The sequence below is a fragment of the Larus michahellis genome, chromosome 1, assembly GCF_964199755.1.
Source record: "Larus michahellis chromosome 1, bLarMic1.1, whole genome shotgun sequence".
Taxonomy (NCBI): Eukaryota; Metazoa; Chordata; class Aves; order Charadriiformes; family Laridae; genus Larus; species Larus michahellis.
In genome coordinates, this window is record NC_133896.1 from 10,483,450 (window position 1) to 10,497,850 (window position 14,401).

Sequence of the window (14,401 nt, forward strand, 5' to 3'; positions counted from 1 at the left end):
AGTGCTTTATTGTCAAATGCATATATTAGTTTTCTTTTTCTTTTCTTTGTGATTCTTTTTCTATATAAAACAATGGGAAGTATAAAGACTTAATATGACTTTAATGCTCCATCCCATTAAAAAAAGTGCAATTGTTAATGACTAAAATGCACCTCAGAAAATTCTAAATGATTCTATGCATGAGGTCTTAATTACAGAGAACTTTATTCTTTAATTAATGTATTCCAGACATAGGTGTATGTCTTGATTTATAAAAATTTAGTTCTTGCCATGGGTATATTTTTAAGTTACAAATCATGCGAATCTGGTATTTGTGAGCCGCAATATAAGGGGTAGCTGCTTGATACTTGTAAATCTGATGCTGTTTATCATGTTATCACAGCACTTCACTCAGGCTTTTTTTTTCTTCCTTTTTTTTTTTAAATGCTGCCCAATCCTACAGGCACCTAATTAGATAAGTAATTTTACTGACATCTATAGATGACCTAAGGATCCAGACTCACAGACATTTAAAATGTAACGGGGAGAAGCCACTGTGTAAAACCACATTTGGAAAAAAAAATAAAAAAGCTAAATCTTTTTCTTTAAAGCAAGAAAGGACATACGACTGGAATCTTTTTATTCTGATCCACTTAGTAGCATGCTGTTTAATGACTCTAAGTGATAATGTACTTAAATAGTTAATTCAAGGGTTAATCCTCCTCTAAAACTGAGCTGGGAACAAAAGCTGAAATGACTTTTCAAAAGGGAGGGATGGGAGGAATTCTGACCCTTCTCCCGGTGCTTTACAACGAGAAACCACAAAGCAATTGAGGAATCAGTGCACGGCACGTGGATTAAAACGCTTCTTGGAGCTGCTAGTACTGTACATTGCCTCAACCCTCCCTGAACTTTCTCAGTAAATACAGCAGCCTGACAGCCCGGCTTCCCCGCTGGGTGGATTCTGCAACTCCAGGAGGGAATGGCACTTCTTGTTTTTAATTAGCAAAGGTGAAAGGTGAATTAAAACTAGCTGTTTGGCAAGTCAGAGCAAGGGGCTGAGTTCTGAAGAGCACCAAGGAGGAGGGTGCTTTCTTCTTTTTTTTTTTTTCCCCTCTCTTTTTTTTTTTCCCTCCCTCCTTCTCTGAATGAATTGCCTTGCAGGAGGGACTGAAAATACAGCTTCTTCCTGAATCCACTGGCAGAGTTACTAAAGAGAGCTCAAGACACAACACTGCAGAGTAACGCCTTGGAATGTCCTCGCACTTTATAAACAATTGTCCTAGGGAGGGAATATTTTTACATGACATTTGCACAGCTTGACAAATGGCTAGCAGAGGCTGTGTGCTTCTCTGATGAACGTTGAATTTCCCATAGAGATACCCCACAAACTGACCAAAGAGACATCTAACTGCACTGGGAAAGTAGAAGTGGAACTTGGAGCCTTAAAAAAAACCTGCCAAAACAACAAACAAACAGCAGCAGTTAAGTGAAGAGCGCAAGAATCTGATCTTGGGCAGGATGGCATCTGCCCAGGACATTTTAATCCTGGCACTATATGGCTTGTTACTAGAGTTACCGACTGGATGTCATGCAACAGATACGAGGCAGCCAAGGTTACGTCTGTCACATAAAGGTAGGTCAGTGTGTCAGGTTTTTAAAGACTTTATGCTAATGCAAGTTCATTAACTTCATTGAAAGTATTGCACTGGAGTTAAATTATGGTCCTTTGACACAGCAAAATATTCCTGTTCAGAAATCTTGTGAATTGTTTCCTTGTATTAAACTGTATCCATAATTAAATTTACTGAATTCAGGAAGATTAAAGCACTTACAGGGATTATTTTAGGCTACTGAAATGTTCTTCTACCTGAAAGTGTGTTAGATTTGCTTGTCATTCTGTCTTATCCTCCATGCTGTAAGAAGGATGTCTGGTCTCTTACTAGAGGGAGAGAAATGGAAAGATAAGCTGAAATTATTGCTGAATAAATATACTTTTATGCATCAAACAATTAAATGTCTGTTTCACTTTTAGAATTCTATCTATCTACGAATATAGCTAAGGCAAAAAGACTGAATTCCTGTGCAACCATATGATTCATTTTCTAAACTAGCAAGTGTCATCACACTATAATTAAAATGACTAACTGCCAATGTAAGTCTGCTTGCAGTTTAACTGAGTTACCCAAAGAAAAAAATGTTATTTTTTCTGGCATATGTATATACAGTACTTATAACTCTCCTTTTTTGTTTTAAACCATTTAAGTTTCAGTTTACCTGAAGCCTGAACATTTCTTCCTTAGCTCCTTCAGTGTCTCCTTGTTCAGTTCTGGATTGCATGTGATTTAAACTCTTCCCTATGATTTGGCTTTAATCCGGTGTATATATAAAAATACTTGTGCAGAACCATGACATTTCAGTTCTCTGCAGCAGTACATACATTTGTAGACTATGTACTTAGAAATATATGACAGGCAGTTATTGCAGTAGGAGTGAAAAAATCTAAGTGTGCAAGATAAATTGATGATTGGCCAATCAGTAATGTTTTGATATTACCTCTTATGCAAAGATGAAAAGAAAATGCCTTTTTGCTGACATAGTTGGGAATGAGCAAATGCCAATTTACTCAAGAACATTTCTCTGGTTATGAAAGTGATAACTAAGCTGCATCAGTGTGAAGTACATTAGAATACCTATTTTAAGCACGGCTAAGATTTAAGAATTAGCATCAGCTACAGCTCCACGTGTAGACAGCTTTAGTCTAAACAAGGTTTAATTGTGTTTTATATAGCAAGCTAAATTACCAATTATACAGAAAGGAGAAGCTGAATAGGATAATTGGTCTGAACGTCTTGCTAGGAAGCTGTAAGAAATGGGGTTTGCTTTTATAGGGCAGTGAAACACATTTTAAAGAAAGAAAGATTTGTCATGGAAAGCTGTCTTGTAAGTAAACAATTAGTTGCTCTGGATTAAATAAATTATATTACCCCCTTTAATATATAAACTACTTTTTTATCCCATGGTTTCAGAATACAGCAGGAATGAGTGGCAAATGCTGATTATGTAATCCTTTCACATCTCTTGCTGTTGAAAATGTGCATTTGAAGATTGATTTATTTCTAGGTGTAATTACTAAGGCTATCGTTATTCTTGATATTTGTTTGCTTATGATGGGGTAAGGGAGATGGGAAAATCCCAGTAAATGAGACAAATAGACCTACTGTTACGTTGGTTCAGGACTCTGGCTTAGCTGCCAGTTTTGGCAACCTCCCCATGATGGTGCTGCAACTATTAACTGCTTCTCTGCTCACTTGTGGAAGTAATTGTTTTTCCGCTGGCTGGAATCAATGTACATTTCACTGCAGACTACTTCCATTTTCAGCAGGGAGCCACTAATTTGGCCACAGCACATCATAACTCTGATATTTTCAAGGAGATTTTAAAACACCCATCTCTCACAGAGGGCCAAACCTCCCCTGCCTGATGTCAGTTCGCTCAGACGCAATGACACAGAAAGATCTGTCCCAAGTAAATTCTCTACCGTGGACACACACATCACCACCTTATATTTTGCCTTGTACAATACCCTGTCACGTTTTCCACACTTGGGAAATGTGACTGAGTTTACAAGCTGGGTTGCAGTCCGTGGGTGCATGACCACGGATCCCGAGTCAAAGGTTGGAAATGGCATACCTGCCTTCACCCTGGGAACAGCTATTGCAACCCTCCCAGCCAAAAGAATGTAGCGACCAAGCATGAAGACAATGAGTAAATGTCGTTGCTGCATTCACTAATCAAACAGGAACAGCAGGAGGGTCCCTCACCTTAATTGCATTTACCCCAGAGAGAGGCTGCAGTGGGTACCAGTGAGGCACAAGGTAGTTAGGAGGAAGCAGTTGTGTATCCTCTTTACAAAGCTGCTCCAGCCTGGCCTGGGAGATGCTGTGTGGTACAGATGATGAAGCCCATATGTGTAAATTTTCAGTGTGGAGGAGCTGTAAATTCAGTTTAAAATTTCACTGGAAAGACCCTGAAACATGAAAGTAAGCACGCCTGCTCACTGCCTCCCTTTGTAACTGTGGATGCTGGTGGTTAATTGGGATTCAGGCCATGGCAAGAAAGGCTAGCGCTGACTGGTAAACTCAAAGCTGCTATGGCGAGTATAATGAGGTTCATGGACATGAGAATACTTTGTTACGGAATAAGTATTTAAAACTAGTCTGTTTTAAAATCTTGTTACTTTGAAGAGCCAAGAGAGAGCTTCCAGAAATTAGAAAAAGAGACTCTTTCATTCTTATAAATTCACAAATTCTCTCTTTTTTTTTCTTTCTCTAAAAGTGATGCTCAGTGAAAGCGTAGTGAACTGACAGTGAATGAGAACCTTTTGCTCTCACAGCAAACCAGGCTTCACCTGCAGCGCACACATGCCTCCAAACCCACTGCAACAAGATCAGGTCCTAACCCTTGCGCAGAGGGGTCGCCTGATGGATAGGAATACCACAATCCCCTTGCCAATTAAGGGATATAATGCGCAACCCCTGCTTGACTCTGTGGTCATTTACTCAGCTTCAGTGGGAATTAATGGAAGTCCTGCATTCTTGAACTACTGTTAAACCTGTCAATTTAATGCAAACTGTAACAGTGATTTTTGGTAAGGTAGAGGATGGCCTTTATTCACAGTAAATTCATACATGAGAATTTTCCCATTCCTTTATATGAATTAGATGTTATCTTCTAATCAATCTAAAGGGATTAGAATTAAATCTACAACCACCTAACAGTCATTTTATGGTTCTAACTTAGTTTTTAGTAAGATGAACTATATTTATATCCAGGACTTGAAGGTGTTTTCCTCAAACCGCCAGCATGTGTCTATCAGAAAATTTACACCGCAATTAGTACCACTTGTGGTATTAGTGGTATGGTTGCACAAAAGGTCAGTGTTTGATGATGACCAAAGAAGATCTTGCTTGGAGTAATAATGTACTCCAATAGCTTCATGTTGATTTGTAGATATGAAAAAGTATTATCGCTCGCTTAGTAACACAGAGAAATAAAGTTTCTACATTATTAAGTTATAGGTTGACAACTACATTTAAAAATCATTAGCTTATTTTACGTACGCTACAGGCTCTGCCTAATGAGGTGTTAATGGAAGCCAAGCTTCAGCCCCTATTCTTTATAGGCTGCTGGTTAAATTCTTTCCCAGTATCCCACAGTTCAAGTTCTCGCAATGGGAAATATATAATTAAGGTGAAATCAGCACACACTGCATGTTAAAAAGAAACTATTTACATTACAGATTGAAATGGATTGGGTTTCCAGAGGACAGGAGGGATATATTTATATAAGCCTAACAGAGCTACACTCAGGCATGTAGGCCTGAAGAGCCCATGAAGGATGTAATTGTATAATTCAAGCATTACGCATGGTTTGCAGTGTATTTCTAACTGTTTTGTTTGGGTTTTTTCCTCCTACTTTGTGAATATGGTAAAGACTGAAGGTAACAGTATGAAAATGAGATGTTGAGGCCTTCCAGCGGTCTGTACAATTTTGTCGCTGCAACGGGATCTGGCATAGTCGGTTACGTGCAGAGATTTGCAGATCATGAAGGATCTGTTTTCTGTTTTACCCACTTTGTCCATTGCACTTGAGTGATTTGAGGGATTTTGCCATCACCTGATCTCAGGTTGTGTAGCTATGCACTGGACATTCCTCTTGTCTGGAAAAGGTGCGGTTAAGTAGCTGTTGTGCCTGCCTTATCCATCCAAATATCTCCCTTTTACCTGCTGTGGGAACTGCTTGCTGCTTACTATAGTAGAGTCAAGCTGCAGCAGGCAGAAGGAGCAGACTGAATTTAGAAGGAAACAATCTGGAATAGAAACTTTATTCTCCAAGCATAAATATTTCAAACAATAGCAGCAGACAACTAAGGAAGGGAGAGCTAAAATGTTGCAGAAGAAAAGTGATACTCTCCATGTTCATATACAGATTTTAACGTGTAGCACATGTAATATAAAACATTGAATGTATAAGAATCCAGGTTTGTTAGGACTGGCTAATCATCTTTGAGGGCTGCTAAGGTCTGTTAGAGCTGAAAAAACGTTTCATTGCCATTTGCAGCAGCCAGACTCTCAGCATACCTACTTTAACTTTCTTGATAATTGTAATTTAGAATTCAATTTAATTAACACTAAGAGTTTCATCATGCTTATCCATGATATCTTATTGTGTCCACTCTCTAGCTAGGTGGCAGCAAAATTTACTCAGGGACTAATGACTAAATTGGATAACAAAAATGTAGGGAATTTTTGGACAGGCATTTGTGAATTCTGAAGTAGGTCAATGTACTTAATGCAAGTATAGTATTTTCAATTAGCCGTCACCTGGCCACATAAATCATGGCTAATTAATGACTAGCCACATAACCCATAACTGAATCATGACTGATTCAGTTTCATGCATGAAAATGTTTTCTATTTTTAGCAGCTTTCAATGTAATAGAATTTTGGTTTTGAATGACTAGGAGGGACTACTTTTTCTACCAAGGTGAATTCCAATTTGAGAAAGATGTTAATTCATGTTAGATATACATCACCTTGAATTTGTACCAGAATAAGGATTTAGCTTGTGGTCTATGCTTACATATAGTCCAGAGAAGTCTGTATTAAAAAAAAAAAAAAAGATGTATGATTAGGTGTATGTATATACACACACACGTATATGTATCTATAAAATATATGTGTATATATATGACAGATTGAATTTTGGATTTTTCTTACAGTGAATTAAAGAGCAGTATAATTCCAAGGGTTTAGGAACTAAAGGCCTGTATTATCCTGTATTATGGCTCCAGGTCTAAATATGTTTGGGTATAAGGGCTGATAACTAGGATTCCGAGTGTTTGGAAAAACCACATGACCGGCAGTCTCTTCTTACCCAAATTCTCGAGGCCACAGAGAACTGAATGTCAGCTTGGAAATGTCTTAGGGAAAGATACACAAATATGTCTGGGCCACCTGTGGGGTAGAGAGGAGAGCTTTTGCTCTCCCACCGGACAGACAATTGGTTCTTCACCAACAATCAGGACAAGCTTTATGTTTATTATTCATCCATATCACAAGAGGTGGCAGCAAGTTCAGGAGTGTTTCCAAGTAATCCTGGAGGGACTTGCTCACCAAGACAGGAATATTTTTGGCAGAGAAGCTATGCTAGCTCCTTTCATAGCTGCATTTTGTTGACAAAGGCTTCTGTAAGTATTGCTGTAGCAGAACTCTGAAGCGATAAGCACCACCACGGGGGATGCAAGAAGCAGACTGTTTGCTGCGTAACATCAATCACTTTCCCGCTTTTGCTTTAGAGAACTAAGTACCATCTGAAGGTGCAAGACCAGAATATCCTGCATGCTGCTGCTTCTATGCAGCTACCTCCCTGCTTTCAAAGTGATAACACCATCTGCTATTTTAAATTCTTCATCAGATATTGTACTTACTATTATTTCCCTGAAAGAAAGCTTTATATTTTACTTAAAACAGGATTAATGCTGTTTGTATGATTTACGGTAATCTGTGCAAGGGTGAGCATCTGTTTAAAGCCTTTTGAGAAACTTTCAGTCAATAAATATTCACAAAGTGTGCAATGGGAACACTAAATATTATTAAAACTGCCACCCTGGTTTTCTTCATGTAGCCAGGCAAATATGATGAAGTTATAGCATGCAACCAACATTAATTAGAAAAATCTTAATTTCTTAAAGAAATTCATAGCCTGCAGGGATAAAGATAATAATCTTTGCTTTACAGAAAAAAGCCCTCTTCACTTGACTATACCATTTAAAATGTTTTGTGTTGGTTAGTTAATGTTTGGCATTTAAATAATCAGTTAAGGATTCATGATTAAACATGAAAGAAAATATTAAAAGAGAAAAACTATGAAAATATTGCATTATATAAAAAATCTGTAGTGTAGTTTGGCTATAATTCCAAATGCCTGTAAAGAAGGGATGTAAAAGACTGATAAAACAATATTTCAGAAGTTTTTAAAATAAATTCCATCTTTAAATTGATGAAAAATTTAAATTGTCATCACTGAGATTCAGTCTGAGGAACTGAATGACTTTACTACATACGTTAAACCAAATAAAATTATCATGATTCCCTCAGAGCATAGTTTCATTAACAAATGTCACCAACCTATTGTTTCCCCACTGTTATCATTGCACATTGACAAATTCCTTTTTCCCTTGATCTTGGTTCTTCTGATCATCCTCAAGGCTACAAATTCTCATTTTGGAAGAGAGATTTCACCTTGTTAACCAATTCAATCGAAGGCTGACATCACTGTGTTTCTCCTCTAACCATCTTCTCTTAGTTTTGATGAAGCTATAAATTGAGATGCTTTCACTCAGGCTGCATCCCTTTGGCAAACTGTTTTATAGCACTCCGAAGACGACTTTTTTTTTTTCTTCCCCTTTCAAAGCAATGTAAAGCAGGAACATATCATTATATACTCAGTTTTTTCTGATTTTTTTTTCAGTTTTTCTGAGATGATTTTCATGCCTATAAACATCACCTAAGAAAAAGTGTTTTGAGGTTTCTTTTTTTTTTTTACGAAACAACATTACAAACACAAGGAAGGGCTTCTCTGTTTTTTTTTTGTTTTGTTTTTTTTTCCCTCAGGGTTTCTCTGTGACATTTCTTGATGTTAGACCTTTTCAGAGGATTTGTAAATTGCAGCGCATTATGATCAGGGGTCTGGATTTAGCTGCACTGCTCCAGGTGAATGTATCATCTTAGTGATGAATCTCTTTTCTTCTATTCTACTCTCATTCTTATTTTACATGTAATTTGCAGGACCTCCGGAATATAATGGCATGTCAAAGGTTCCTTTTACAGTTTCTGTGCAAGTAGGTACAGGAGGTCTGTAACCACAAAGATGTCAACAAAGTGATGCCTTCCAAACACCTTGGCCCTGGCATGACACACAGACTGTGTGTGTAGCCAGCAGCTGCAAAACTTGGATCACTCCTGTAGCTGAAAAATAATTTTTGATGGAATAAAAGTTGAATCTCATCTTTAAATTGCTTTTTATTAGTCTCAGGTGAAAGCAGATAATTGGTAGTTGTTTATGTCATGTCTTGCTACCCGTCTCAATATAATACTTTGTGTGCTTTATTACCTCTTCTGTCAATCAGAATCTACTCAACTCTTCTTAAAAGTCAACAAGAGTCTTCCAGTTACATATAATTACCTAAGATTTGTCCTTGAATGCAGCGCAATGTTTCAGACTGAAACTTCATTTGCCTGGTAGAAATGCCATTCATTTACTTCGTACACTTCCTGGTACAAAATCAATGAAGTTTACCCGGAAACAACAATACTCTCTGCCATATTGTCCCTGCCTTCCATGGAGAAACTTGCTGCCATAGCACTTTCTGTAACTCACCTGCCTGTTACTGGTTGACTCCTGGTACTTAGAACTCCAGTATCAAGGGATGGATTAAAAACTGATTTTTTCAATGTTTCTGCAGTTTAAAAATTCAACACAAAGGGAGCCCTGTAACAGTGTAATGGCAAAGACTTATTTGCCACAGACATGCAACATCATCTAGCTTCTAAAATTGCATTATTGTTCTTAGTTGAATTTGCTTGATATGAGCTTTTCATATCAGAAACCTAGTTGTGAAGGATATGTTCCCAGTCAAGGAAGATTGTATGACAGACATGAGACTTTTGTGCTTTGTGTGATCTATTGTAATATAGTTCAAAGGATCCCTATGGATATTAAATGTCAAAATACAGAAGAAATAAAAGGTAGAAAAATTCATTTACAAAAAAACCCAAAAACCTCCCAAAAACCAAACTCAACCGAACAAAGCCTCTTAGCCAAAAACAGGAGAAAGAAAAAAAAAATGTTTTCTCATATCCCTTTGGTCTAAGCAGATGATGTTCGTTATTTATAAGAATTTGATGACAGGCAATATATAGTCCTCTTTAGACTGTGATTTGGCAACAGAAGCTAAGGGAAAAAAAAAAGAAAAAGATGTTTATGATCCTTCTGAAATCATGTTGCTAACATTTCTACTTCATCGGTACTGAAGAATTTCAGGTATTAGGAAATCCACTCATTCACTGCAGCATATGAAGTTTATCCTCTCTTTCTATACCTTTAAATCCCCCCAAATATATTTTTACTTACAAATTTAAATTTTTCTTGACTAGATCCCTCTAGTATGATGATGGGGTTTCTTTTGCAAACTATTTGCAACATAATTCTCTAAACCAAGGAACCAATGATTGGAAGACAGGCATTCAGTGAAAGAAGACTTCACTCCTCTTAACCTCCTTAATGTATCTATTCTCTACTTCTTCTCTGTTTATTTTTATCTAAAGGATTCCTGACTTCATACTGTGAAGCAATTGAGGCTTCTGTGGGGAGTCAAACAATGGTCTTTTTACTGTTGCTAAGTTTGCTTTATAGGCTTTTTCTTACAACACATTTGTTTAATAGGCCTAGTAAAATGGTGAATACAGCTGTAAATATATCTTTTATTTGTTGATGTGCAATAAACATCACAGGGACGTTGGCCTTTTCTTATTGTGATCTTCCTGACACTGGTGAAAGGAAATTGTACAAAATGAATGAAAAGTGCCTTAAACTGATTTCAGAAAACAACAGTCCCCAAATACCTAGGGGTCAGTACCTTGTTTCTCTTTTAACAGATGGTTTCTCCCAGCAGTGTTACTAAAACTTAATAATAGTAAAATAATAGGTTGCTTGATGTGAGGGAATTATTCCAGATAGCACTATTCACTGAGGTCATCACTGAAGGTCATTTTTCAGCCACAAAGCTAAAGGTTAGCAAGTGTTGCTCAATTCCATGAGCTCCTGCATCTCTTTATTTATGATTAAGCTGAGTGCTTTCCCGTGGGTGTGTGGTAAAAGCCAAGAGTAAAGGAAAATAAACCCATTCCTTTATGTATTAAATATTTCATGTCAGTTGATTGAGAATGGTATGATGCAAAGCTTGAAAATGTGTGTTGTCTGGAAGCCCAGAAAGACGTAAGCTGTTCTACAAGGTCGTGTTCTTATTAGTGTTGCTGAAAAAATGCCTTGTCTTTATGTGCCTGTGTTTACATGCAGTAAGTCATTATTTTCTCTTCTCTGCTTATCTTAGGCATGGCCATGTCCTTCTGCATATTTTCAGGTTACACAAGCATCTGGGATAGTAGTATCTAAACACACTATTGAGGAAGTGTTAAGTATTCAGCATGTTGAGCATTTATTATAGCTCAGAACCAGGCTGTAAACAGTCCCAAGCTCGTTATTGATTCCATAGTACTCCTTATTGAGTGGCTGCAGCTTCTGTGGGTCAACACTCAAACACTGCAATGGGTTATTTCATTTCTAAAATACTTGAATTCTTGTCGAAAAAATGCTTCACATTTAGAAGATAAAATAAGCAGTTACAGTAAAGAGTGGTTCTCCAACAACGGCTTTGAATGCAGCACAATGTCCTTAAATTCTACTGCAAAATTTATGAAACCTTTAATAGAAAAATAGAACAGAAGCCTTATTTCACTGTTACTAAGGACAATGGCAAACCTCCCACAAACTTTTGTGCCTAACGAGTTGATAAGATACTCCTCGTTCCTGACTTCACTTTCTGAACAAGGTGATCCGTTTGGTTGCTGCACTTAGCCTGGAAGTGTATTTCAGTCTCTCCTGAGTATAAAAGGAGAATAATAGTCAGCTTAAACCAGAGGCCTAGCTTACACTCAGATAAAAGTATGTGAGATGGACTTGGGATGAATGTCTGACGATAGGTCTGCGATGTTACACGTCCGAGGATTAACCCCTTCAACTGAGAATGACTTTACTGGAGCGCTTACAAGCTGCATCACAATTGCCTTGATAAAGTATAAGTGAAGATATTATTACTAAGTAGTGTGTCTTTGATCTAATAATGGTCTGGAAGATGAGGACAAAGGAGGAGTCACTTGAGCAGTGACTTGAGCAATGTAAGTGGCTACCAAAGCTGCTGGACACAGCTATCTCTGGACCGCAGTAATGACTCGGACGTGTTCTACATCTGCTTCTGTGCACAATATGCTTACTTTGTTTAAGCACATTATGCTAATTTAGGGTAAGCATGATATGGTGACTAAGGTTAAGCACCTTTCAGAACAGTTTAAACTAAACCGATGCACTTCATATTGAAATAGGTGAGCCTTTCGCAGCTGCCTGCCAGAGATCAGATCTAGCCAAGAAGCAGTAATAAAGTTTGGTTATATATAAGTTATTTCCGCTACACACAAAGCAGCCTTATAGACCATATCCTAAATCTTTGATTCTATAAATACTTGATCATGTGTGTTCCTTTAATCATACAAATGACTCCATTGATTAAAAGTTAAGTTGGGGTTTGTTTGCAAGATCAAAGTCTACGGCACAGATTCTTTGTGGCCATCCCTGTAGCGTGATTGATTAAAACCAATCATGACAGAAGTGGTTCTATTTTGCCCATACCCTAGGCATTACAAAACAACATGACACTCTGACAATTTTGATTTATGTGTATAATTTCACTTTCCATTTTATTCTTTGGTTAAAACACTTATGAAAAGGCTTGAGACTTACAACTTGCCATGCTCCTTTGTTATGAGGAAAATGGTATTTTCAGAAAATGCTTCTTTGAGGATTTTATAGAGCACTTTAACATGTGTGGGTACCTGTTGTTCAGAATTGTGAAATAGATGTTACAAGTGCTATATGTGGTCTCTGTAATTTTCTTGACACAGATCAAGCCCTTACTTTGCTGGAAAACACAACAAATTACTTCATAATATCAGGTTAATGGATTAGATTTTTTTTGTGGTTTCACATTTACTGCTTTAATGTGTAATAGCACTAAAACCCTTGAGCTGTAAAATTAGATCTCTGGGCTGTTGAAAACTCCTTGTACTCTTAATTCAAAAGTATAACAAAACCAAAATCTTACAGCATGGAGATTTGAAAATAATAATAACTGATGTTTATACATTCTTGTGAAACAGCTCCTGAAGTGTGCTGGGAATTTGATAGCAGCATAGAAATGCTCTACCTTGGGATTTCTGAAAGGTATTGACACGTACTGATATTTGATACTATTGCCTGGGAGTGTTGCAGGACCCATGGGGAATATCTGAGAGTTAGAGTTGTCATGCCTGAGCATGTTTTATATTTTAAATGGTGTAAACTATAAATTAACACAAAGAACGTAGATTTCTAATCTATGATGAAAAGGTACTTCAGAGTTTTCCTGAATTAGTCATACATCATATCCATGACTGTAGTCCTGCTATGACCTTGTTGGCGTGGTTTGGCTTCTGTGTTTAACTGTTGGCAACATGATGATCAAGTTTCTACAGATGTGGATTTCTGTGCAAACTCTGAATCAGCGGTTTTGCTTTGTAAGTGTTTGGTCCTTCGGTCTGTAAGGTTTGCTCTTGTCAGACATTGTAATATTGATGGCAGAGGTCAGCTATTGCTGCATCCACCCGAGTCCCATACTTACTGTTGTAACTGAATTACAGTGGCACAGGGTAATAACATGTTTCTGTTGTCATCTTGAAGTTCTGCAGTTTCTTTCACAGGGATTTTAATAATGCTGATACTACTTAGTCACCACAGGATTGTTTACAGGCCTTTAAAAATGCGTCTGAGAGCACTAAAGGGTGGAGGTGCATCCTGAGAGCAGTTTGCATAACTGGATTAGAAAGCCTTCAGGCTGACCTTACCGTTGTTGTTTGGACAAGACTTGTTTTTAACCAATCAGTTCCTAACCTAAGCAGTTACTGATTTTTACCCTTGTAAAGACCTCACACCTGCTGAAAATGTAGATGGGGAACCTCAATAAAGACTTCATAACTGCTAGTAGCTATCTTAGATGGTGAACTCCAGAGATCTGACATGATGCTTATAGAAGCTGTAGTACCCATAAGCCATGTCTGTGTGCAATTTTAAACCAAATCCTTCTAAATCTGAAATATTTCATTTGGGAAAGAAGAGCTACAGTCCTTTTCTTTCATTGAGAGTTTTCCTGTCATGCCAATTGGATCAACAATAATGTGTTAATAATCTAATAGATTTGAGAAATCTGAATTCACTTTGAAGTTTTATGAAAAACTTTCAACAAGCTTCTGGGATCCTCAAGTATTTAAGTCTTGCTAAATCTCATATTTTTTTTCCCAGTGGAATTATGTAACCTAATTGTGAGAATAAAATTTCCTCCCAACTACCTATTTTTTTGCTTAGTTAGACTGAAATTTCTATGAGCAGCGTGACAATGGCAGTAAGAATTATTAACAAGGACATGCCTCAATAGGAGGCAATCATTAAAGCAGAAAATAACATGAAAAGAGAAATAAATGTATTCTAGTCT

General features: G+C 37.3%; 1 protein-coding gene across 1 annotated transcript in view; it reads left to right on the plus strand.

Moving 5' to 3' along the window:
• The first annotated feature begins 1,120 nt into the window (after positions 1-1,120).
• SEMA3E (semaphorin 3E) overlaps positions 1,121-14,401 on the plus strand; it is a 144,552-nt gene continuing 131,271 nt past the window's right edge. Inside the window, exon 1 of the mRNA XM_074573364.1 lies at positions 1,121-1,615. Coding sequence (XP_074429465.1) covers positions 1,501-1,615 — 115 coding nt within the window. The 5' untranslated portion in view covers positions 1,121-1,500. The remainder of the gene's footprint in view (positions 1,616-14,401) is intronic.